We start from the raw sequence: 27,371 nt of genomic DNA, 5'->3' as shown, positions 1-27,371 counted from the left end.
TGAGAGGTAATGACTCCATTTTTATTTTTCTCCTGCTATCAATGGCCAACACGGTACAACACTTCATCCATGTCTTTGGTGATCTCTGATCTCCTTATCAACTGTTTCTTACATGATGAAGATCAGCCATGGAGTATATCTGAGGTGTATATCAGGGTGTGCTTCTTCCCCACATGTCCAGCAACATTCATATACAAGACATTTCCCGCACTCACTAATACACCTCGAGGGTTGTGTGGGACCCCTGATGTACAGGAAGACAGGACTTCAGTGAGAAACAATTCCCTCAATCAGGACAGGAAAGTGGCTTCTTCTTTGTGTGGGATCTCTGATGTGAGGTAAGAGCGGACTTCACTGTAAAACGTTTCCCGCACTCATTACAGGAATACGGCTTTTCCCCAGTGTGCAATCTCTGATGTGTGAAAAGGGTGGACTTTTGTGAAAAACATTTCCCACACTCAAGACAGGAATACGGCTTCTCCCCATTGTGCCATTTCTGATGTCTGTAAAGTCCGGACCACTGTGAAAAACATTTCCCGCACTCAGTACAGGAAAATGGCTTCTCTCCCGTGTGAGATCTCTGATGTGCGTCAAGTTGTGATTTTTGTACAAAACATTTCCCGCACTCAGGACAGGAATATGGCTTTTCTCCCATGTGAAATTTCAGGTGTTTATTAAAACTGTACTTATCTGAAAAACATTTCCCGCACTGAGGACAGCCATATGGCTTTTCCCCCGTGTGAGACCTCCGATGTGTGACAAGTTCTGAATTTTTTACAAAACATTTCCCACACTCAGTACAGGAATACGGCTTTTCTCCCGTATGCAGTCTCTTATGTGTGTAAAGATTGGCGCTCCTTGAAAAACATTTCCCACACTCAGGACAGGAAAATGGTTTCTCCCCTGTGTGAGATCTCTGATGTGCGACAAGGTCTGTTTTGTGTCTAAAACATTTCAAGCACTCAGTACACAAATACGGCTTTTCACCTGTGTGTGATATCTGATGTTTGTTAAGATGGGACTTCCGTGAAAAACATTTCCCGCACTCAGGGCAGGAATATGGCTTCTCACCTGTGTGCACTCTTATATGTCCGTTACGATGGGACTTCCGTGAAAAACATTTCCCACACTCAGGACAGGAATATGGCTTCTCCCCTGTGTGAGTTCTTCTATGCACTTTAAGTTTGAATTTAAAACGGAAACACTTCCCGCACTCAGGACAGGAAAACCTTTTATCTGTTGGAAGGACGGCACCGTCCCTCACAGTCTGAGGTTCCTCAGGATAAGAGGAATACGATGGTCCGGCACCATCCCGCACAGTCTGAGGTTCCTCAGGATAAGAAGAATACAATGGTCCGGCACCGTCCCTCACAGTCTGAGGTTCCTCAGGATAAGAGGAATATGATGGTCCGGCACCGTCCCGCACAGTCTGAGGTTCCTCAGGATAAGAGGAATATGATGGTCCGGCACTGTCCCGCACAGTCTGAGGTTCCTCAGGATAAGAGGAATACGATGGTCCGGCACCGTCCAGCACAGTCTGAGGTTCCTCAGGATAAGAGGAATACGATGGTCCATCTACACTGTGTGGTGCCGGATGGACATTTGAGGTAGCCGGGTTTTCTCCTGGACTATTCCCTGTATGAATTCTCTGATGTACTAAAAGATGTGACTTCTGTGAAAAACTTTTCCTGCACTCAGGGCAGGAATACGGCTTCCCACCTGTGTGAGATCTATGATGTATGGAAAGTTGGGTTTTCTTTAAAAAACGTTCCCCGCACTCTGGACAGGAATACGACTTCTCGTCTCTGTGATATCTTTTATGAACATTAAAACTGAATTTAGTACGGAAACACATCCCGCACTCAGTACAGGAAAACCGCTTATTCGTTGGAAGGACGGCACCGTCCCTCACAGTCTGAGGTTCCTCAGGGTTTGAGGAATACGATGGTCCAACCACAATGTGGGGCACCACAATATACAAGATAGTGGGGTTTTCTGAATGCTGTGTGATGTCCTCATCTTCTACTTTACAGTCCGGAGACAAAGTGAGACAATCCTCTGAGGTTTTCCTCATCTCCCGTCCATCTACTAAAATAGAAATACAAAGATTATTACTAGACATGAGCAGATTGGTTCCCCTAAACCAGGACTCCGCCCACATCAAGCAGCTTTGTCACTGAGGATCTTACAATTCCCCCCTCAAGGTAACTAGTAAATGGGTCTTCTGATCTCCTACCAGTTCATTTCTTTATTCATGGACCTTAGTCAGAGAGTGAGGAAACAACGAGAACTGTCTTTTATAGGAGTGACAGTGATGAGGGGATTATAGGACGAGCATCCCCTCCCCCTCTATCACTCATTGCCATCTTCCCAACACAAGAAGTCCTGCACTTCCTTATTTAGTCCATGATTTAGTCATGAGTAACAGCGGGGCTGAGCCCCACCAGAGGTCAGAGAGTGAGGATGGGGGGAGAACAACCAAGATGAAGACTGGACTGATCCTGAAGACCACCATCATTGGGTTATTGACTCCTCCCTCATTATCACTTTCTGTTTATGGCTCCAAAGTTGGAGGATGTTATCACATTATTATCACCATGTAAAAGTCTGTATGTAATGTACAACATAGAGTATATAGAGCAGAGGTCAGGACTCATAATATCTGTATTCAGTAATCAGTGGTGGCTTATAGGTTTACTGGAGACAAGTTGCAGAGGTCCCACACCGCTGCCTCCTATCTCCTGAGACTGCACTCAGTGACTTGGGTCTGAGACTATACAGACATATCCCTCCACCCGGCACAGACAGCAAATAACAGAATAAGCATTCCCGGGAGAATTACTCTGTCAAAGGTGTTGCTAGACCCAGGACTTGAGGCAGAAGACCCAAGGTACATACTCCAGGTCCCTAGGCTGAGCAACACCTATGGTGAAAATCTCAATTTTACTGCCAGCTGAACCCCAGAATCTCCATAAATCCAGTCTAGATACATAAATTGTGTCTGCAGCACAGAGAAGGAAGATTATCCGAGAGAAATACAGGAATACAGGACGGGGAACACAGCTCAGGAAAGTGACCAGGGGATTACAGGCTGATATCACCCAGTCCCCACCCTACTCTGGACCAACCAGTGAGCAGTATGGGTGGAGGAATGGATTTAATGTTAAAGCGGAGCTCCACACAAAAGGGGAAGCTCTGCTTGCTCGCACCCTCCCCGTTCCACTGTCACATTTGGCCCCACCTCCTTCCCCCGCTGCCTTCTGGGACACACACAGGTCCCAGAAGACAGCGGGATCATTCAGGAAGTGCAGCACGACTCGTGCAGTAACAGTAGGAAACCAGCTGTGAAGCCTAAAGGCTTTACTGCTGGTTTCCCTTACTCGTAATGCCGGCGCCTGCACCCGAGAGCCGATAGACAAAACAGTTCCGGGTTTGACTATCTCCTTATAATAAAAGTCAGCAGCTTCAGTATTTGTAGCTGCTGACTTTTAATTTTTTTTTCCGACTTGAGATCCTCTTTTATGGCCCACCTGTGCTGATCTCTGTAGGAGTGTCCTCCTCTATAAATGTCCCCGTTATTCCATCCTCCTCCATAGACTGCTGATCATCCCTCACATACCTCTCTTCTTCTTCTGATTTAACCTCAAATTCTATATCGATTGGATCTCCACTCTAAACCAAGAAAATGAGAGAGAATATCATCTGTAAAATATAAGCATTATTACTGTGACATCACATAAAAATACCACACATTGTCTCCATGAGTCTGTTTTATAAACTCTGCCCTACTAACCTTGTAACAGTGAGGGATGGTGTGATCTTCCTGTGTGGAATCCCGGGAATACAGAGGACGGGGACATCTCTCTGGTGGGTTCCTGGTATTAGGTGGCTCCATCATATCCTTGTGTCCTTCAGGAAACTCCTCCATCACTCCATACTCCTCATCCTCCTCTTTATACTCTTCTTTAATATCAATATTATTATCCCCGAGGTTTCCACTCTGAATATATAATAAAACATTCATTGCAACAAACATGCTTCTGTATAAATCATAACTACCAATAATTGTCAATCATCTACCTGATGATAGTGAGGGATGGTGTGATCTTCCTGTGTGGAATCCCGGGAATGCAGAGGACGGGGACCACTTTCTGGTGGGTTTCTGTATCTGGATGACTCTTCCATGGTGTCTTGGTTCAGATTTTTGTAAACTTTTAGATACTCTGACTCCTCCATCACCCCATCCTCATCATCCTCCTCTTTTATCTCTTCTTTAACCTCAACTTTAGGATCTCTCAGGTTTCCACTCTGAATATATAACACAAATGACATCAATGGTAACAATGCAGATAATGTACAGATCCTAATGATACTATCAGTGATTGTTCCTCATCTACCTGATGATGGTGAGGGATGGTGTGACCTTCCTGTGTGGAATCCCGGGAATACAGAGGACGGGGACATCTCTCTGGTGGGTTCCCATTACTGGATCCATCTGTAGGAAACACACACACTGACTGAATACATTGTTTCTATGTGTTTATCAGATGATGGGGGATCTAGGTGGACCCTCCGTACTGCTCTCTCCTTTACAATAAAGTCTCCTCTTACCCGGTGATGTGAGGGGCGGCTGATTGTCCATCATGACGTTCTTCGGAGCACCGCTCACCTCTCCTGTCAGCAGCTCGATGATCTCTCTAGTGACTTCTAGAATCTTCTTTTTACAGGAGGAAAACTCTAGATTTAAACACAAATAGTAAAATCAAATTGCATTCCCAGAATCCTCCTCACCTCACCAGTCAGGTCTCTATTTTACTCCATTTTCCCTGAAGTGGAAGAGAAATTAGGAGGGGAGGTCAGTGTGATGTCATAGGATTCTCTGACTCTGATTGGAGGGACATTGGGAGGAGGAGCTATGTCACTTCTGTCCATGACCTCTTTCTTACTAACTACTTGCTGTTACTGAAACCTGGCTTCATGAATCCGACACTGCTTCTCCTGCTTCCCTCTCCCATGAAGGCCTTTTTGAACTTACTCCCCCAGACCCAGTGGACGGATGGTGGAGAGGGAATCCTTCTAGCCCCACTTAGCATCTTTTGGGTACTTTACCCACCTCCCTCTCTGTCACTCTACTAATCTGAGGCACATTGTATTCATCTATTTTCTCCACTTTATTTAAGAAGTAATGTGCCATTGGCCTCCTGGACCAGTATCAACATTTCTAGGTGACTTCTCTGCCTGGCTACCCTACTTTCTCTCTTCTGAAATTCCCACAATCATTCATGGTGACTTCAACATCCCTGTTAATACTAATACTCCTGCTACTTCTAAACTTCTCAGTCTAACCTCCTCTTTTGACCTGAAGCAATGGATACACAATGGATACATGCTTCTACTCACTCTGATGGCAACACCCTCCTACCTAGGCACTCCATGCAACCTCTTCAACAATCCTCTCCCTCACTCTGATCACTTCCTTATTAGTTTCACTCTCTCCCTGTCTTTCACCTCCTCTCCCTCCAACCGCCTAACAGATACTCATAGAAACCTTCACCACCTCAACCCTTCTCTTCTCTACTACTGACCACCTCTATGACAAAATCTCACCCCTGTCTCGCCCCAACCTAGCCACTTCTGTCTACATTAGATCTCTGTCCCCCGTCCTGGACACAATGTACTCGCATTTTCAATCTCTACTTCTCTTCTAGCATCTTCCCCAACTCTCTTAAACTTGCACAAGTTACACCCATATCCTGTTTCCCCTAAAATAAGACCTAGCGTGACTGTCGGTGAAGGCTGCAATATAAGCCCTAACCCCCAAATAAGCCCTAGTTAAAGTCCTTGTAGGTCTTATTTTCAGGGTTGGGCTTATTTTCGGAGAAACAGGGTAGGGCTTATATTGCAGCCATCACTGACAATCACGCTAGGTCTTATTTTCGGGGAAACAGGGTACTTAGAAAGCCTTCATTGGACCCCACCAATCTTAATAATCTACACCCCATCGCCTTGCTCCCCTTTTCTTTCAAACATTGTGATCATCTGGTCTACAACCACCTCACTGAAAATAACCTTCTTGATACTCTCAACGCTCCACAGAAGCGGCACTCCTTAAACTCACAAATCATCTGTTAATGGCTAAATCCAATGGACACTATTCTGTACTCCTATCTCTGGACCTCTCTGCTGCTTTTGACACAACTTTATTTCCTCCTCTCCTCTTTCTTTCTCTGTTGGGGTCCCCCAAGGTTTTGTTCTTGGACCTCTCCTATTCTTGATCTACACCTCCTCCCTGGGTCAGCTTATAGTCTCCATGGCTTCCAATACTATTTCTAAGCTGACGACACCCAAATCTATGTCTCTATCCCTCTGCTCACTCCTTCAGTCTCCTCACGCATCACTAATTTACTAACAGACATATCAGCCTGGATGTCACACGACTTCCTCCAACTCAATCTATCCAAAACCAAGCTCATATTATTTCCTCCCCCACGTGCCCCTTCCCCTGACTTCTCTGTCAAGATCGATGGCACAACCATCAACCCGTCCCCGCATGCCAGGGTGCTAGGTGTAATCCTGGACTCTGAACTCTCCTTTCAGCTCCACATCCACTCACTGTCCAAAGCTTTCCTGCCTCAACCTCCATAACATCTCCATAATACGCTCCTTCCTAACCAATTACCTCACAAAGCTACTGATTCACTCCCTGGACACCTCTTGCCTTGACTACTGCAAGTCCCTCCTCACCGGATTACCTATATATAGGCTCCTCCCCCTTCAGTACATCATGAATGCTGCTGCCAAACTCATCCACCTTACCAACTGTTCAGTGTCCTCCACCCCTCTCTGCCAATCCCTGCACTGGCTTCCACTCACCCAAGGAATTAAATTAAAAATACTAACAATAACTTACAAAGCCACCAACAACTTGGTCCCCAACTACATCACTAAACTAGGTTTGAAACAAGAGAATCTGGATGCCGCACACTGGATAAAGTTGAAAATTCTTCTTTATTGTAAAAATAGGATCATCAAAAATACAGGACAATCAGGCAGATGGTACAGACACAGCTGACGTGTTCCGCACTCTAGTAAGTACTCAAACTAGAGTGCGAAACGCGTCAGCTGTGTCTGTACCATCTGCCTGATTGTCCTGTATTTTTGATGATCCTATTTTTACAATAAAGAAGAATTTTCAACTTTATCCAGTGTGCGGCATCCAGATTCTCTTGTTTCAAACCTTGCTTCAATTTGCATTTAGCCAGCACCTGGGACTCCCCTCCTCTGAAGGATCTACTTAACACACACCTGGGAGCAAGTCTACCTGAGCGGTGAATCACCTTCCCTGTTTTGCCTACATCACTAAACTAGTCACAAAATACCAACCAAATCGATCTCTTTGATCCCAAGACCTCCTGTTCTCTAGCTCCCTCGTCTCTTCCTCCTATGCTCATCTTCAGGACTTCTCCCGAGCCTCTCCCATCCTCTGGAACCCCATATCCCAGTTTGTTTGACTATCTCCTACTCTGTCCACTTTAAGACAATCCCTGAACACACTTCTCTTCTGAGAAGCCTTCTCTTCTCTTCTGAGAAGCCTAACCTGTCCACACCTTACAACCAGACTTCTATTTTTTTCATCAGCCCATCCCCCACAGTTATTGCCTTTTGTATCTATTGACCCTCCCTCTTAGATTGTAAGCTCTAAGGATCAGGGCCCTCTGATTCCTCCTGTATTATATTGTATTGTAACTGTACTGTCTGTCCTCATGTTGTGCAAACTGTTGACATGATATAAATCCTGAATAATAATATATGTGTAAGTAATCACAAAAGGGGAAATGGCGCTGCTAGTAACTGCATAAATGTCACCTGATCAGGGCAAATATTGAAAATAATAGGTAACAACAGGGCAGGAAACGGTATATATGTGAATCAAGATCCCTGTGTGCAGTGGCGTCGCTAGGGGGTGGCTTTTGGGGCTATAGCCCCGAATCTGGGGCCCATAGCCCTCTCTGCAGGGGTCCCCAAGGGGAGGGGAGGCTCTCTGGGGACCCTGATGCAAGGGGGAGGCTCTCTGGGGACTCTGATGCAAGGGGGAGGCTCTCTGGGGACCCTGATGTAAGTGGGGGGCTCTCTGGGGATATATACACCCACACCTATATTACTGTATATACATGTGTATGCCCGCCCAAGCGTATGACTTTCTTTACTACGCTGCTATGGGCTCTAGCCCCAGATCTTTTGTAGACCTAGCAATGCCCCTGCCTGTGTGATAGTATGAATCATATAAAAAAAGGTCAATGCAAAGCCAAAGTAAATAAAAAATCATAATCACACCTGAAAATGATAAATATATAAACACCATAAAATTAATAACCATAAAATGAATAACTGATCAAATAGATCAAAGGAAATGTGTGTAAGAATGAGTATCCAATCCACGAATGAAAAGGAGCTGTGCAGCAAACAAGAAATTTCAGACTTTCTGCCAACACAGCCAAAAAACACAAAAATGTGTGTAAAATGTAAGTAAATATACACTTAGTCCATTAATGAGATGATAAAAAAGAAAGTCTCTTAACATAAAAAGTTCATATTCCCAGTGAAGTGATTATTTTCAACTGATGCGTCTTTATCTCGACTTCTGTGCAACAAACAAGGTGACAGCTCCTTTTCATCGTGGATTGGATACTCACTCTTACACACATTTCCTTTGATCAATTTGATCAGTTATTCATTTTATGGTATTAATTTTATGGTCTTTATATAGTTATCATTTTCAGGTGTGATTATGATTTTTTTAGTTACTTTGGCTTTGCACTGACCTTTTTTTTTTATAGGATTCATACTATCACACAGGGATCTTGATTCACATATATACCGTTTCCTGCCCCGTTGTTACCTATTATTTTCAATATTTGCCCTGATCAGGTGACATTTATGCAGTTACTAGCAGCGCCATTTCCCCTTTTGTCATTACTTGTACTTTGGACACCATTTTGTGGTGTCTTTTTTTTTGGGGAGGCTGCAGTTATAGACTTTTCTCCTAAGCGCGGAATCCTTTGTTTAAATAATATATATGTGTGTATCATCATCTGCTGGAGATAAAAGACATCACAGTGACTAAGGAGGAAGAGGACGGACATGACGGGGGGGGTTACTGGGTGTAAATAGAAAATAAGATCTTATTACCTCTTCCGCTGAAACTTCCAGCAACGTCTCCTCACAACTTCCTCCCGACTCAACTCTCACCTGGAACTTCTTTTTTTTATACCTGACATCACTTCCTGTTTGTCCCTGACATCACTTCCTGTCTTCCATAGAGACTTCCTGTCTGGGTAGAAATTAGATCACCATCTTGTGGAGTTCAGAGGAACTGCAGCCCAGAGAAACGTCTCATAGTGTGAACACGGCCTTGTGCTGTGTGTGCATGTAATGTATATCCTTATAGCATAGCTGCCAACTGTCCCGGATTTCCCGGGACATTCCCGGGACTTGGACTTCATTCCCGGATTTGTGGTGTCCCGGGAAATGTCCCGAAAAATCCGGTTCCCGTTTTTGAAACCGCCGCCGCCGCCGCTAGAGGTCGGCGGCCGGCGGAGACATTGTCTCCGCCGGCCGCCATTTTGTGGAAGTTCAGGAAGACGGCTGGGGGGTACTAGACGAAGCTTCTGCGTCGCCGCCCACCCCTGCCCCGCTCTGCCTCGGCCCGCCCCGCTCCGCCTCGGCCCGCCTACCCCCCGCCCCGCTGCCAGTCTGATATGGAAAGGGGCGGGGGTTCTAGGTGGGGGGGGAGCGCGCGCACCGCTGTGGGACACCTGATGTGAGTGGGGGGGGCAATGGGGACACCTGATGTGAGTGGGGGGGGGCACTGGGGACACCTGATATGAGTGGGGGGGGCACTGGGGACACCTGATGTGAGTGGGGGGGGGGCACTGGGGACACCTGATGTGAGTGGGGGAGGGCACTGGGGACACCTGATGTGAGTGGGGGGGCACTGGGGACTCCTGATGTGAGGGGGGGCACTGGGGACACCTGATGTGAGTGGGGGGGGCACTGGGGACACCTGATGTGCGTGGGGGGGGCACTGGGGACACCTGATGTGAGTGGGGGGGGGCACTGGGGACACCTGATGTGAGTGGGGGGGGCACTGGGGACTCCTGATGTGGGGGGGGCACTGGGGACACCTGATGTGAGGGGGGGCACTGGGGACACCTAATGTGAGGGGGGGCACTGGGGACACCTGATGTGAGTGGGGGGGGCACTGGGGACACCTGATGTGAGTGGGGGGGGCACTGGGGACTCCTGATGTGGGGGGGGCACTGGGGACACCTGATGTGAGGGGGGGGCACTGGGGACACCTAATGTGAGGGGGGGCACTGGGGACACCTGATGTGAGTGGGGGGGGCACTGGGGACACCTGCCCCGCTCCGCCTCGGCCCGCCTACCCCCCCGCCCCGCTGCCAGTCTGATATGGAAAGGGGCGGGGGTTCTAGGTGGGGAGGGAGCGCGCGCACCGCTGTGGGACACCTGATGTGAGTGGGGGGGGCAATGGGGACACCTGATGTGAGTGGGGGGGGCACTGGGGACACCTGATATGAGTGGGGGGGCACTGGGGACACCTGATGTGAGTGTGGGGGGCACTGGGGACACCTGATGTGAGTGGGGGGGGCACTGGGGACACCTGATGTGAGTGGGGGGGCACTGGGGACTCCTGATGTGAGTGGGGGGGGGGCACTGGGGACACCTGATGTGAGTGGGGGGGGCACTGGGGACACCTGATGTGAGTGGGGGGGGCACTGGGGACTCCTGATGTGAGGGGGGGGCACTGGGGACACCTGATGTGAGGGGGGGGCACTGGGGACATCTGATGTGAGGGGGGGGCACTGGGGACACCTGATGTGAGTGGGGGGGGCACTGGGGACACCTGATGTGAGTGGGGGGGCACTGGGGACACCTGATGTGAGTGGGGGGGGGCACTGGGGACTCCTGATGTAAGGGGGAGCTCCGCCGGGGACACCTGATGTGAGGGGGAGCTCCGCCGGGGACTCCTGATGTGAGGGGGGCTCCGCCGGGGACTCCTGATGTGAGGGGGAGCTCCGCCGGGGACTCCTGGTGTAAGGGGAAGCTCCACCGGGGACTCCTGGTGTGAGGGGGGGCTCCGCCGGGGACTCCTGATGTGAGGGGGGGCTCCGCCGGGGACTCCTGATGTGAGGGGGGCTCCGCCGGGGACCCCTGATGTGAGGGGGGGCTCCGCCGGGGACTCCTGATGTGAGGGGGGGCTCCGCCGGGGACTCCTGATGTGAGGGGGGCTCCACCGGGGACACCTAATGTGAGGGGGGGCTCCGCCGGGGACCCCTGATGTGAGGGGGGGCTCCGCCGGGGACTCCTGATGTGAGGGGGGGCTCCACCGGGGACTCCTGGTGTGAGGGGGGGCTCCGCCGGGGACTCCTGGTGTGAGGGGGGGCTCCGCCGGGGACTCCTGGTGTGAGGGGGGGCCCTGCCGGGGACTCCTGGTGTGAGGGGAGGCTCCGCCGGGGACACCTGATGTGAGGGGGAGCTCCGCCGGGGACTCCTGATGTGAGGGGGGGCTCCGCCGGGGACTCCTGATGTGAGGGGGGCTCCGCCGGGGACTCCTGATGTGAGGGGGGCTCCGCCGGGGACCCCTGATGTGAGGGGGGGCTCCGCCGGGGACTCCTGATGTGAGGGGGGGCTCCGCCGGGGACTCCTGATGTGAGGGGGGCTCCGCCGGGGACCCCTGATGTGAGGGGGGCTCCGCCGGGGACTCCTGATGTGAGGGGGGGCTCCGCCGGGGACCCCTGATGTGAGGGGGGCTCCGCCGGGGACTCCTGGTGTGAGGGGGGGCTCCGCTGGGGACTCCTGGTGTGAGGGGGGGCTCCGCTGGGGGCACCTGATGTGAGTGGGGGGGCACTGGGGACACCTGATGTGAGTGGGGGGGGCACTGGGGACTCCTGATGTGAGTGGGGGGGGGGCACTGGGGACACCTGATGTGAGTGGGGGGGGCACTGGGGACACCTGATGTGCGTGGGGGGGGCACTGGGGACACCTGATGTGAGTGGGGGGGGGCACTGGGGACACCTGATGTGAGTGGGGGGGGCACTGGGGACTCCTGATGTGGGGGGGGCACTGGGGACACCTGATGTGAGGGGGGGCACTGGGGACACCTAATGTGAGGGGGGGCACTGGGGACACCTGATGTGAGTGGGGGGGGCACTGGGGACACCTGCCCCGCTCCGCCTCGGCCCGCCTACCCCCCCGCCCCGCTGCCAGTCTGATATGGAAAGGGGCGGGGGTTCTAGGTGGGGAGGGAGCGCGCGCACCGCTGTGGGACACCTGATGTGAGTGGGGGGGGCAATGGGGACACCTGATGTGAGTGGGGGGGGCACTGGGGACACCTGATATGAGTGGGGGGGCACTGGGGACACCTGATGTGAGTGTGGGGGGCACTGGGGACACCTGATGTGAGTGGGGGGGGCACTGGGGACACCTGATGTGAGTGGGGGGGCACTGGGGACTCCTGATGTGAGTGGGGGGGGGCACTGGGGACACCTGATGTGAGTGGGGGGGGCACTGGGGACACCTGATGTGAGTGGGGGGGGCACTGGGGACTCCTGATGTGAGGGGGGGGCACTGGGGACACCTGATGTGAGGGGGGGGCACTGGGGACATCTGATGTGAGGGGGGGGCACTGGGGACACCTGATGTGAGTGGGGGGGGCACTGGGGACACCTGATGTGAGTGGGGGGGGGCACTGGGGACTCCTGATGTAAGGGGGAGCTCCGCCGGGGACACCTGATGTGAGGGGGAGCTCCGCCGGGGACTCCTGATGTGAGGGGGGCTCCGCCGGGGACTCCTGATGTGAGGGGGAGCTCCGCCGGGGACTCCTGGTGTAAGGGGAAGCTCCACCGGGGACTCCTGGTGTGAGGGGGGGCTCCGCCGGGGACTCCTGATGTGAGGGGGGGCTCCGCCGGGGACTCCTGATGTGAGGGGGGCTCCGCCGGGGACCCCTGATGTGAGGGGGGGCTCCGCCGGGGACTCCTGATGTGAGGGGGGGCTCCGCCGGGGACTCCTGATGTGAGGGGGGCTCCACCGGGGACACCTAATGTGAGGGGGGGCTCCGCCGGGGACCCCTGATGTGAGGGGGGGCTCCGCCGGGGACTCCTGATGTGAGGGGGGGCTCCACCGGGGACTCCTGGTGTGAGGGGGGGCTCCGCCGGGGACTCCTGGTGTGAGGGGGGGCTCCGCCGGGGACTCCTGGTGTGAGGGGGGGCCCTGCCGGGGACTCCTGGTGTGAGGGGAGGCTCCGCCGGGGACACCTGATGTGAGGGGGAGCTCCGCCGGGGACACCTGATGTGAGGGGGGGCTCCGCCGGGGACTCCTGATGTGAGGGGGGCTCCGCCGGGGACTCCTGATGTGAGGGGGGCTCCGCCGGGGACCCCTGATGTGAGGGGGGGCTCCGCCGGGGACTCCTGATGTGAGGGGGGGCTCCGCCGGGGACTCCTGATGTGAGGGGGGCTCCGCCGGGGACCCCTGATGTGAGGGGGGCTCCGCCGGGGACTCCTGGTGTGAGGGGGGGCTCCGCTGGGGACTCCTGGTGTGAGGGGGGGCTCCGCTGGGGGCACCTGATGCAAGGTCGGACTCTGCTCGGACATCTGAAGCAAGGACGGATGGCTGGTGGCAGGCGACGTGGCTAGTGACACGCTCAGGTATCCCACTGATTCTGCATTATGGTGAGTTGAATGATTTCATTTTATATTACAATATAATAATAGAAATAATGCACTTCAATCATCCTGACACCATAACAACCATGGTGCCGGGATGATTGAAGTGCTAACACCAGATGTTTGGAGTATCTTTATCTGCTGATTGTTAAACTTTCTAGAATACACATATTTCTATTGTGTAGGATCTGGGGCTCCTGTCCCGTCATTTCCCTCTCTCTCCCCCTTTCCATCCCTCATTCATTTCAGACTCTAACCACACCCTCTAGAGCCACGCCCATTTAATCCACGCCCACAACTTCGCGTAAACCACGCCCATTTTTCGCTTTGCGCGCCGCACTTGTCTATTTTTGCTAGGCCACGCCTGCTGACGAATGCCCCGTCCCCTAATTATTGGACAGCTCCGCCTACAGCCACAAAAGTGTCCCACATTTTTTTTTTACAATGTTGGCAACTATGTTATAGATGTGTAGTGCTCCCCCCGCAGGAGCCACTGATAATAACTGGTTCTTTCCCAAACAGTACAGAAGCCCCCCAGTCACACAAGTAACAGTCCATTCACTTTCCGGCTCCAATAAACAGTCACAGGATTTGTCTTTTGCAATGAATTTGCTTGTAGAACTTGTAACAGGAGAGGGATTGGGGCAGAAGCATAAATATAGGGGGTCACAATTGCGATTATTGGCATCCAGTGCATCCTCAGGAACACCCCACACAGTGCAGGAGGGCGCTCTTCTTTTAGCTCACAGATGAGATTCTTGCTGAGGACCGGGGAATGGCCGGTATCTGAAACCCTATGAGAACCCTATGAGATCCCTATGAGAACCTTATGAGAACCCTATGAGAACCTTATGAGAACCCTATGAGAACCCTATGAGATCCCTATGAGAACCTTATGAGATCCCTATGAGAACCTTATGAGAACCCTATGAGAACCCTATGAGATCTCTATGAGATCCCTATGAGAACCTTATGAGATCCCTATGAGAACCTTATGAGAACCCTATGAGATCCCTATGAGAACCTTATGAGATCCCTATGAGAACCTTATGAGAACACTATGAGATCCCTATGAGATCCCTATGAGAACCTTATGAGATCCCTATGAGAACCTTATGAGAACCCTATGAGAACCTTATGAGATCCCTATGAGAACCCTATGAGATCCCTATGAGAACCTTATGAGAACCCTATGAGATCCCTATGAGAACCCTATGAGAACCCTATGAGAACCCTATGAGATCCCTATGAGAACCCTATGAGATCCCTATGAGATGTGGTCTCAGTCCAAGCAGTCTCTGATACCTATATCCACGAGGAGCACACGGTCACCAGGAATCAGTTCAGGGTCACTAGTCACAGGTCCTCAGTGTAACATAAATAGAAGAGTCGGGTAGTTTTGCCCGTAGCTGAGATGTGATCTGTAGAAGTATATAATTGTAGATATAGTGTAATTCTGTGTTATTAAAGATACATTATTCCCAGTATTCAGTCATAGATATACACTATATTACCAAAAGTATTGGGATGCCTGCCTTTACACTTTAATGGCACCCCAGTCTTAGTCCGTAGGGTTCAATATTGAGTTGGCCCGCCCTTTGCAGCTATAACAGCTTCAACTCTTCTGGGAAGGCCGTCCACAAGGTTTAGGAGGGTGTCTATGGGAATGTTCGACCATTCTTCTAGAAGCGCATTTGTGAGGTCAGGCACTGATGTTGAACAAGAAGGCCTGGCTCGCTGTCTCTGCTGTAATTCCTTCCAAAGGTGTTCTATCAGGTTGAGGTCAGGACTCTGTGCAGGCCAGTCAGGTTCCTCCACCCCAAACTCGCTCATGCGTGTCTTTATGGACCTTGCTCTGTTCACTGGTCCAAATCATTTGGTGGAGGGGGGATTATGGTGTGGGACAGTGGGGTAACTAGAACATTCAAGACCCTGAAGCAAGAAACCATGAAAGGCCCCCCTGACCGGGCCCAATCTTCTGAGCTCGGTGGTGGAACACCACGGTCGCAAGTGGGTGGCTGTATATATTTTTCAGACTCGGTGTTTACAAGTTAAATTTTTTTTTTTTTTTGCTACAAAATTACTTAGAACCCCCAAACGTTATATATATATTTTTTCTAACACCCTAGAGAATAAAATGGCGGTTGTTGCAATACTTTCTGTCACACCGGGTCTTACAAGAGCACTTTTTTTGGAAAAAAAAAAAATGTTTTAATTAAAAAATAAGACAACAGTAAATTTACCCCAATTTTTTTTTTTATATTGTGAAAGATAATGTTATGCCGAGTAAATTGATACCCAACATGTCACGCTTAAAAATTGCGCCCCGCTCGTGGAATAGCGTCAAACTTTTACCCTTAAAAATCTCCATAGGCGACGTTTAAAAAATTCTACAGGTTGCATGTTTTGAGTTACAGAGGAGGTCTAGGGCTAGAATTATTGCTCTCACTCTACCGATCGCGGTGATACCTCACATGTGTGGTTTGACCACCGTTTTCATATGCGGGCGCTACTCACGTATGCGTTCACTTCTGCACGCGAGCTTGGCGGGATAGGGCGCTTTAAAAAAAAAATTTTTTTCCTATTTATTTTACTTGATTTTATTTATTTCTTCACTGTTTTTTAAAAAAATAAAAAATTTGGGTCACTTTTATTCCTATTACAAGAAATGTAAACATCCCTTGTAATAGAAAAAAGCATGGCAGGTCCTCTTAAATATGAGATCTGGGGGTCAAAAAGTCCTCACATCTCATATTTGGACATAAATGCAATGAAAAAAAATTTAAAAATTGTCATTTGAAAAAATGGCAACAGAAAAATGTGCCTCTAAGGCGTATTGGCAGAGCTGACGTTTTGACGTCGCTTCCGCCCTGCTATAGTATGGAGACGGGTGGGGGCCATCTTCCCCTCACTCGTCTCCATACCCGGCCACGGACAGGTCCCGATCGCCTCCGCCGCTGCCGACGGCTCCGGTAAGCGGCGGAGTACGCAGAAGAGCGGGGGTGGCAATTGTGCCACCGCCGATAACGGTGAGCTCACGGCGAATCCGCCGCAGAGACCACCATTATCGTAAACAAGACCGGCTCCTGAAGACATGGATACCTCGGTTGTGGCAGCAGCTGCTTCCATTACCGAGATATCCGTCTTTAAAGTGCCGACGTATATGTACAGGAGCCGGTCGGCAAGTGGTTAAGACCTCTTTCCCTTTTCTCCTCCAGAACTTCACTTGCTTCATAACGTTACTCCTCCAGTACTTTCCTTGCTGCAGACTGTTACTCCTCCAGACTAGCTAGCACCACAGGCCTGACACTCACTCAGCCAGGTCTCAGTGGATTGCCCTTTGTAGGCAGGGACCGCGGGCCCCTATAGTGTAGCAAATATATAATGTCTGCTAGCTTTCCTACACACACCTACTGGTCCCAGTAAGCCACCTTCAGGTCCTGGCAGCCCTCCCGACTGCAATGACCTCTTTCCACTGCCCTTCCCACAGTCCTCTCTTTTGGTTCTGCACCCACCTCAAACTGCAGACTCCCAGTTCTCTCAGGCGTGCCTCCCCGGTCCTCCCGACTGTGCTTCACTCAACAGCACTTCCTTGCTGCGACCAGTTGTCCACCCTCACTGTCCTTTCCTTGCTCCCTCATGTGCCTCTCCTCCAGGATCTCTTCTCCATCTGGTAGCCAGATCTCAGTTGATTGCCCTTTGCAGGCAGGGACCGCAGGCCCCTATAGTGTACCAAAAAATATAATGTCTCTGGTGCTAGCTGTCCTACACACAGCTACTGGTCCCAGTAAGCCACCTTCAGGTCCTAGCAGCCCTCCCGACTGCAATGACCTCTTTCCACTGCCCTTCCCACAGTCCTCTCTTTTGGTTCTGCACCCACCTCAAACTCCCAGTTCTCTCAGGCGTGCCTCCCCGGTCTTCCCGACTGTGCTTCACTCACCAGCACTTCCTTGCTGCGACCAGTTGTCCACCCTGCAGACTTTTAACAGTGTCCACTCCCACTGTCCTTTCCTTGCTCCCTCATGTGCCTCTCCTCCAGGATCTCTTCTCCATCTGGTAGCCAGGTCTCAGTGGATTGCCCTTTGCAGGCAGGGACCGCAGGCCCCTATAGTGTACCCAAAAATATAATGTCTCTGGTGCTAGCTGTCCTACACACAGCTTCTGGTCCCAGTAAGCCATCTTCAGGTCCTGCCAGCCCTCCCAACTGCAATGACCTCTTTCCACTGCCCTTCCCACAGTCCTCTCTTTTGGTTCTGCACCCACCTCAAACTGCAAACTCCCAGTTATCTCAGGTTTTAACAGTCTTAACTTTTAACAGTGTCCTCTCCCGCTGTCCTTTCCTTGCTCTCTCATTTGCCTCTCCTCCAGGATCTCTTCTCAGCCTGGTTGCACCCGAGACCGCCTAAGGTCACACCCCCCCCGCCCCCAGACTGGGGAGCTCCCTGTAGGCCCGACAGCCTCCACACTCTCACTCCAGCACTTCCACCCGATAACTTCCCCCCCCAGCTGGGCTGACCCAGGGTATTTTAGGAGGCCTGCCCCCTGCCAATCCAGATTGGGGATTGGTCAGGGCTCCCTAAAACACCGCAGACAGCTCCACCTCTCTTTCCAGAAAGCCCTAGAAAGAAGAGGGAGGTCTATCAGTGATGCTGCCAGTGAGTCACCAGCTGTTACCCTGAGCCACTCCCAGCCCACAATCAAAACAAACAGGCCTAGCCACCAGCTAGGCCTGCCTAAATTTTTCTACTCTATCAGAAAAATCCTCATTCTAGCATCTACCTAGCTAGAGGGTGCTACATAAGAAACTAGTGAAGCTGATTTCTCTGTGGGGGAGAAGAGGTTCAAACACAAGCATCAGGACTCACTGAGTGGGAGATTTTTAAGGGTAAAAGTTTGTCGTCATTCCACGAGCGGACGCAATTTTGAATCATGACATGTTGGGTATCAATTTACTCGGCGTAACATTATCTTTCACAATATGAAAAAAAATTGGGCAAACTTTACTGTTGTCTTATTTTTTAATTAAAAAATATATATTTTTTCCCAAAAAGTGCGCTTGTAAGACCACTGCCCAAATACGATCGTGGCGATACCTCACATGTGTTGTTTGAACACCATTTTCACATACGGGCGCTACTCATGTATGCGTTCGCTTCTGCACATGAGCTCGGCGGGACGGGGCACGTTTAAATTTTTTTTTATTCTTATTTATTTTACCTTTTATTTTGTATTTTTACACTGTTCTTTAAAAAAAAAAAAAAATGTGTCACTTTTATTCCTATTGCAAGGAATGTAAACATCCCTTGTAATAGGAAAAAAGCATGACAGGTCCTCTTAAATATGAGATCTGGAATCAAAAAGATCTCAGATCTTATATTTACACTAAAATGCAATAAATAAAAAAAAATAAATAACATTTTGTCATTTGAAAAAATGAAGAAAAAAAAAGGCCCTTTAAGAGCTGGAGAGACGGGTGGGAGCCATCTTCCCCTCATGCATCTCCATGTCAAGCCAGGAGAAGGATCCGATCGCCTCCGCCGCTACCGACTGCTCTGGTAAGCGGCGGAGGGCACCGGAGAACGACGGGGGTGGGGGGGGCCCACTCCTGCCGCTGATAAAAGTGATCTTGCAGCAAATCCACCGCAGAGACCACTTTTATCTGAAAGTGGACCGCCCGCTGAAGAAGAGGATACCAGGGTTATGGCAGCTAGCTGCTGCCATAACATCAATATTCCTCTTCAAAGTACCAACGTAAAACTGCAGCGGGCGGTCTGTAAGTGGTTAAAGTGCAACAAACTCCACTTTTTTGTTGAATTAGTGCAGCCAATTACACATTTCCCAGTATCTATAAAATTTGGTTAATAAGCCCCCTCCATCATGTGTGGGAGGTCAACATGGAGAGGCAGACGTTCCCATACTACTATGAGGGGGCCGGCATGGTCTGTGTCCACGGGCAAAGGTGGACGTGGTCCGTCCTCAGGCAGGGCCCCTTTGTCTCTGTTTAGTGTTGTTGCCTGTGCTATCCAGCTACAGAATGTAGAGGAAGTGGTGGGTTGGCTTACTAAACCCTCCTCATCCTCTATGACCCAAACTGGCACTAGTGTGCAATTCACCACAGCTGCCAGAGCGGCTCATTCTGCCTCCTTGTCCACAGCTACCCCTGCCATAGCCCCAGCATCAGGCACGGAGGAGTCAGCTGAGTTATTTGAACACAGCGTCAGCCACTTGCTTCTTGAGAATGCACAGGCATTACTTGATTCCAATGTTGGTTCTGACTCTAAGGTAGAGGAAGCGAGGGAGGAACATGAGCCTACAGAGAGGGGAGAACACTGATAAACAACACATTGGCAGTCATGTTCCCCCAGCCGCAGCATATAGTCATTAGGCTCCAGTGTTGACGAGGATGGAGAGGATGCTGATGATGAGGTCACTGATGCGACGGGTGGCGAATAGAGCAGAGGAGGAAAGTGAGGGGAGAAACAACCCCAATGAGGCAGGATGTCCTCCAGAGGAAGCCATTATGGAAGAGTAGAGAGCAGCCACGCTATTCCACCAGATTGTGGAGCTGTTACCTCCTGGCCCAATTCCCACAGCTCAGCTGCCTGGGACTTTTCCGGCACATGTGAAGCAGATTGCACTGTTGCAATTTTCATTATGTGCCGCAAGCAGATCAAGCATGGCAAAAACACCAGCCATATGGGTACCACATGCTTGACAAGGCATTTAACCTCCCACCACTCAGCCCTTTGGGAAGAGCATCTGAAAGCTACATGCAAGGGACACAATTCTCTTTCTCACTCTTCACCTCTCATGTCTACCCCCGCTATATCTCATGACCTCTCAGCAGTCTCCACTGACAGGGATGTTGGTAGCAATGGGTGCAACACGTCTGCCAGCAGCACACCACCAGCTGTAGCGTATAGCAGGCAAGGTTTGTCTGCCCCAGCTGCTGCAGCACATAAAAATACACTCCCTGCCACCCACACGCCCAGCGTCTGAATTCCAGCTTGTCCAAATTGATGACTTTACAACTCCTGCCTTTCCGCCTGGTGGATTCTGCCCCCTTCTGTGAATTTGCACAATGCGCTGTACCACAATGGCAGGTTCCCAGTTGCTATTTATTTTCACGTAAGGCCATTCCAGCTCTGTACCATCACATGGAAGGCAATGTTTTGGCAAGGCAGTCAGCCACAAGGTCCACCTTATTGCTGACTCGTGGTCCAGCAAGCATGGTCAGGGATGATGTATTTAGTTCAAAGCACACTGGGTAACTCTCCTTGCAACTCAGAAGGATGCAGGACAGGGCTCAGTGCTGGTGCTTGTTTTACCTCCATGTCTCCATACAGCTGGATGTGATGATGCAAGATCTGTCAGCTCCACCTCTCCCTTCTCCTATATGCCCTCCTCTGCTGGATTGATGTATGAACCACTAGTACCCCCTAAGTGGTCAAGGGGCCATTCAACTAATCAGGCTAAAAAATGGCATGCAGTGCTTCAGCTGGTGTGCCTAGGGGACAGGAGCCACACCGGAGCAGAGATTCTTGCAGCTCTGCAGGGGCAGGCCCAGAGATGGTTCACGCCACACCAGCTGAAGCCAGGAATGGTGGTGTGCGATAATGGCACTAGTCTTCTGTCTGCCCCTCGACACTGAAAGTTGACACATGTGCCATGCCTGGCAAATGTCCTCAATTTGGTGGTGCAGCGTTTCTTAAACAGGTACCCAGGGTCGGAAGATCTAAAGGAGGCCAGAAAAGTCTGTAGACATTTCAGGTGGTCATACACAGACAGTGTTTGGTTGGCTGAAATTCAGCGGGAATTCCACCTGCCCATAAACCGCCTGATTTGTGCCATGCTCACAACAACAGGCTCAGATTTTTTTCTCTACGCCAATGGCTGCTAATAAAGGATGCATGCACTGTACTGTCACTATTTGAAGAGGTGACAGGGAGGGTGAGCCATGACAATAGATTCATCAGTGACACAATCTCTGTTGTGTTCCTGCTGGAGCAGACTCTGCGTGGCATTATAGACAGGGCACTCGGGGCAGAGCAGCGGGAGGAAGAGGACTCCCTTTCCTCTCAAGGCCCGCTTTTTGCAGACACCATTCTTATGGCACCACAGAACACAGAGGAGGAGGAGGAGGATTATGGCCGTTTTGGAGGCATAGAAGAAGAGGAAGACACGTCAAAATTTAAGAGATGATTTTCAGTCCCCAGAAACCTTGAGAGTAGTACGTGACTGGGAGAAAGCAGTTACAGATACTGTAATCCTCAGTGACTCCGAGGACTCTGCAACTCATGCCTCTGCAAACTTGCAGTGCATGGGCTCCCTTATTCTTCGAAGCCTGCGAAAGGACCTGAGAATTTGTACCATCAAGTATAAGGATCATTATTCGTTAGCAATCCTCCTTGACCACTGTTACAAGGGGAAGTCTCGGAACTCATCCTGCCATCGCAGAGGGAGCAGAGGATGAAATATCTTGAGGACACCTTAAAGAGGAGTTTATGTAATGCCTTTTCAGACTCTGGTAGGTTACAGTCTCACGGAAAAGCTTGTTTTGAGGCTTCTGTTTGTCAAAGGAGGAGCGTTGGAGAAGGGGGCCGCCTCAGTGATGCACTTCAAAATTCTTTAAGTCCTTGGCGCCCAGGGCTGTCAGCTTCAAGATCCCATCAGCAGTGTCCGCATCATATGGTGGAAGATTATCTAGGGGCGAAAACAGACATGGAGAGCTTTCCAGTAGATGATCCACTGGGTATAAGAATAGACCACTGGCTAGAACTTGGCCAGTATGCAATTGAGCTGCTGGCCTGCCCTGCATCCAGCGTGCTTTCCGAATGGGCATCCAATGCTGACAGAGGTTTTGTGACAGATAAAAGAGCATGTCTGTCTACAGACTCCTTTGACAGGCTGACATTTGTCAAAATGAATCAGTCCTGGATTAGTAGCAGCTATCAAGCCCCTGATGCTGATGTCACTGATTAAGTGTTATTAGATCTCGAATCTCTACAAGACTGTATAGTCTGCCTATCTTTGTGGGTGTTGATTTTACAGCATCTTGAAGTAATTTTTTGGTAATAGTTTCATGGGGACAATTAACAACCAAGGACCCATTTTTCTGCACCTGTTCTACAGGTGCATATAATTACAATTTTTACAGCAAGGCCAATTCTTGCTTTCATCAAGAGTACCTCTATAAGGTTACGGTGTGAAGGCGCCACCGACACCCAAAGACCAATTTTTCCACAAGTGTGTGACGGGCATCAAATTAAAAAAAAATTTCAGCAAGGCCAATTCTCTTGCTTTCGTCAAGAGTACCTCAATAGAGCTGACACCCAAAATAAAAATTTCCGCACCTGTTACTTCTATCCAAAGTGTACGGAAGAGACACCAGAATTTATCCGAAAAATCTCTAATCTTGTTTTGAGTGCACTACATTGTTGCCTCATCATACAGACTGGCTCCGCAAGCCATTGTTTATAAAATATAGAAAGCTTGCAGGGAAAATGTCATTTTTTTGGCTTTATAAATGTCATTAATGCTGCAGCAGGTTCTATACAGGGTACAGATGTGCCACGTTACAGGCAGTCTAAGGGGTCCCCCCCCCCAGGCACTATATTTAAAGGAATATTTTTATTGTTTCATTTATTATTTATTGTTATTCATTCAACAAATTTTTTAGAAACAGACCTGTAAGTGTTTGTGAAATCTTCCACCACAAAATGTACTCAGCCAAAGAGAGGTAATGACTCCATTTTTATTTTTCTCCTGCTATCAATGGCCAACACGGTACAACACTTCATCCATGTCTTTGGTGATCTCTGATCTCCTTATCAACTGTTTCTTACATGATGAAGATCAGCCATGGAGTATATCTGAGGTGTATATCAGGGTGTGCTTCTTCCCCACATGTCCAGCAACATTCATATACAAGACATTTCCTGCACTCACTAATACACCTCGAGGGTTGTGTGGGACCCCTGATGTACAGGAAGACAGGACTTCAGTGAGGAACATTTCACTCAGGACAGGAATACAGCTTCTCACCCATGTGACATCTCTAATGTGTGTAAAAAGTGGACCTATCTGAAAAACATTTTCCGCACTCAGGGCAGGAAAGTCACTTCTTCGCTGTGTGCAATCTCTGATGTTTGCAAAAATTGGACTGATCTGAAAAACATTTCCCGCACTCTGAACAGGAATACGGCCTTTCCCCAGTGTGAGATCTCTTATGTTTATATAAACTGGACTTATCTGAAAAACATTTCCCACACTCAGGGCACGAATACGGCTTCTCCCCCGTATGCAATCTCTGATGTTTGTTAAGACTGGACTTCAGTGAAAAACATTTCCCACACTCAGGGCACGAATACGGCTTCTCCCCCGTGTGCAATCGCTGGTGGTTATTAAAACTGGACTGATCTGAAAAACATGTCCTGCACTGTGGACAGGAATATGGCTTCTCCCCCGTGTGCAATCTCTGATGTTTGTTAAGACTGGACTTCAATGAAAAACATTTCTCACACTCAGAACAAGAATACGGCTTCTCCCCTGTGTGAGACCTCTGATGCGTGTAGAGATTGAACTTCTTTGAAAAACATTTCCCACACTCAGGACAGGAATACGGCTTCTCCCCCGTGTGTGATCTCTGATGTCTATAAAATTTGGACTTATCTGAAAAACATTTGCCGCACTCAGGACAGGAATACGGCTTCTCTCCTGTGTGAGATCTTATATGCCTATTAAGTTTGGATTTATAACTGAAACACTTCCCACACTCAGTACAGGAAAGCCTCTTATCTGTTGGTAGGACGGCACCGTCCCTCACAGTCTGAGGTTCCTCAGGACAAGAGGAATACGATGGTCCGGCACCGTCCCGCACAGTCTGAGGTTCCTCAGGATAAGAGGAATACGATGGTCCGGCACCGTCCCGCACAGTCTGAGGTTCCTCAGGATAAGAGGAATACGATTGTCCGGCACCGTCCCTCACAGTCTGAGGTTCCTCAGGATAAGAGGAATACGATGGTCCGGCACCGTCCCTCACAGTCTGAGGTTCCTCAGGATAAGAGGAATACGATGGTCCATCTACACTGTGTGGTGCCGGATGGATATTTGAGGTCGCCGGGTTTTCTCCTGGACTATACTGTGTGATGTCCTCATCTTGTATTTTACAGTCTGGAGACAAAGTGAGACAATCCTCTGAGGTTTTCCTCATCTCCCGTCCATCTACTAAAATAGAAATACAAAGATTATTACTAGACATGAGCAGATTGGTTCCCCTAAACCAGGACTCCGCCCACATCAGGCAGGTTTGTCTCTGTGGATCTTACAATTCCCCCCTCAAGGTAACTAGTAAATGGATCCTCTGATCTCCTACCAGTTCATTTCTTTATTCATGGACCTTAGTCAGAGAGTGAGGAAACAACGAGAACTGTCTTTTATAGGAGTGACAGTGATGAGGGGATTATAGGACGAGTGTCCCCACCCCCTCTATCACTCACTGCCATCTTCCCAACACAAGAAGTCCTGCACTTCCTTATTTAGTCCATGATTTAGTCATGAATAACAGCGGGGCTGAGCCCCACCAGAGGTCAGAGAGTGAGGATGGGGGGAGAACAACCAAGATGAAGACCGGACTGATCCTGAAGACCACCATCATTGGGTTATTGACTCCTCCCTCATTATCACTTCTCATCTCCTGAGACTGCACTCAGTGACTTGGGTCTGAGACTATACAGACATATCCCTCCACCCGGCACAGCCAGCAAATAACAGAGCAAGTATTCCTAGGAGAATTACTCTGCCAGAGATCTTGCTAGACTTGGGCCAACTGAACCCCAGAATGTCCATAAATCCAGTCCAGATGGCATACTATTAAGGGAGTACAGGTGCCGCCCCCTCTCTCCAGCCACCCCCTCTATGAATAATGGATAGATTCATGCATTGCATGAATCTATCCATGGCTGCCGCCACCCCCTATTAAGGCGTCCGGCCCCTTTTCGGAGTGCCGGGCGCCTGAATTCCAGCAGAGGGGGTGTATTTTTGAAGCACCTGATTAGAGCCATAGGCTCTAATAGGCTTCAAAAAAGGTGAACTCGGAGTGCAGAGCATTGCGCTTGGAGTCCACCCAGGTGTGTTAGAAAAGCGAATGAATATTCGCTTTTCTAACAATGAACCGCCTCTCCACCAATCAGGAAGCACGGGTCTGTTACCCGTTACCTGACTGGCTGAAAGGACAGCTAGGACTAGGACTGCTATTGGACGCCAGGAGGAGATGCATGGAGGACAGAGCTCGCCGCCGTCACCCGCTGCCTGACCCGCCACCGAGATAGGGTAAGTGACGGTCAGACAGCGAGCAGGTGGGGGGCAGTCACAGTGGCAACTTTTGATGGGCACAGTAGTGGCAATTGATGTTTTTTTTCAGATATTTCAGTTTTTTTGCACCCTTCAAAAATTTTGAGCACCAGCCACCACTGCTAGATAAATAAATTGTGTCAGCAGCACAGAGAAGGAAGATTATCTGAGAGAAATACAGGAATACAGGACGGGGAACACAGCTCAGGAAAGTGACCAGGGGATTACAGGCTGATATCACCCAGTCCCCACCCTACTCTGGACCAATCAGTGAGCAGTATGGGTGGAGGAATGTATTTAGTGTTAATGACCCACCTGTGCTGATCTCTGTAGGAGTGTCCTCCTCTATAAATGTCCCTGTTATTCCATCCTCCTCCATAGACTGCTGATCATCCCTCACATACCTCTCTTCTTCTTCTGATTTAACCTCAAATTCTATATCGATTGGATCTCCACTCTAAATCAAGAAAATGAGAGAGAATATCATCTGTAAAATAGAAGATTTAATATTGTGACATCATATAAAAAGAACAAAAAACATCCTCTCCACAAGTCCATGTTCTAGATCAGGGGTGTCAAATTCTGTTTTTTTGTTGTCCGCATCAACATTATGGTTATCCTCAAAGGGCAAGTTGTATCTGTAAGACCAGATGTCCAGAGCACCCCATCCCCCCTCTACATCTGATGTCAAGAGTCCCTCCACCCTCCCTTACATCACAGTGCACCCCCCTTACTTTGTGCTATTTACAGGAAGAAGCTGGGGATAGAGAAAGTGCAGGGACTGGAGGAGGACCAGAGGAGGGCTGGAGTCTGCTGACAGCAGAGGGGGCGGAAATGAGGGGGAGCTGCGTCTGCACAGAGAAACGCAGAATTTGTAGGAGGAGTTCTGTCATCCTCTCTGCTGCGAACTGCTGAGAGAAGGTAGGAGCAGAGCCGAGGAGAGTGCCACGGCTGCAAGAGAGGTTCAGGGGCCACATAAAATGTAGTGATAGGCTAGATTCGAACCTGGGGCCTTGTGTATGACACGTGTTCTAGATGCTTTGATCCACCAACCTTGTAACAGTGGGGGGTGGTGTGATCTTCCTGTGTAGAATCCCGGGAATACAGAGGATGGGGACATCTCTCTGGTGGGTTCCCATTACTGGATCCATCTGTAGGAAACACACACACTGACTGAATACATTGTTTCTATGTGTTTATCAGATGATGGGGGATCTAGGAGGACCCTCCGTACTGCTCTCTCCTTTACAATAAAGTCTCCTCTTACCCGGTGATGTG

At 49.8% G+C, this 27,371-nt stretch overlaps 1 protein-coding gene across 1 annotated transcript; it reads right to left on the bottom strand.

Annotated features, from left to right (window-relative positions):
• On the bottom strand, positions 1-25,017 carry LOC141106847 (uncharacterized). The gene is made up of 5 exons (XM_073597776.1): positions 23,863-25,017; positions 4,081-4,305; positions 3,794-4,000; positions 3,531-3,672; positions 1-2,088 (listed from the first exon to the last, which is right to left on the bottom strand). The coding sequence occupies exons 1-5, from the start codon at positions 25,000-25,002 to the stop codon at positions 287-289; spliced, it is 3,516 nt and encodes a 1,171-aa protein (XP_073453877.1). The 5' UTR covers positions 25,003-25,017; the 3' UTR covers positions 1-286.
• Between the last annotated feature and the right edge of the window lie 2,354 nt (positions 25,018-27,371).

Source organism: Aquarana catesbeiana, linkage group LG08, assembly GCF_042186555.1.
Source record: "Aquarana catesbeiana isolate 2022-GZ linkage group LG08, ASM4218655v1, whole genome shotgun sequence".
Taxonomy (NCBI): Eukaryota; Metazoa; Chordata; class Amphibia; order Anura; family Ranidae; genus Aquarana; species Aquarana catesbeiana.
Note: the sequence above shows the minus strand (reverse complement) of the source record. Positions and strands in the feature narration are given on the sequence as shown.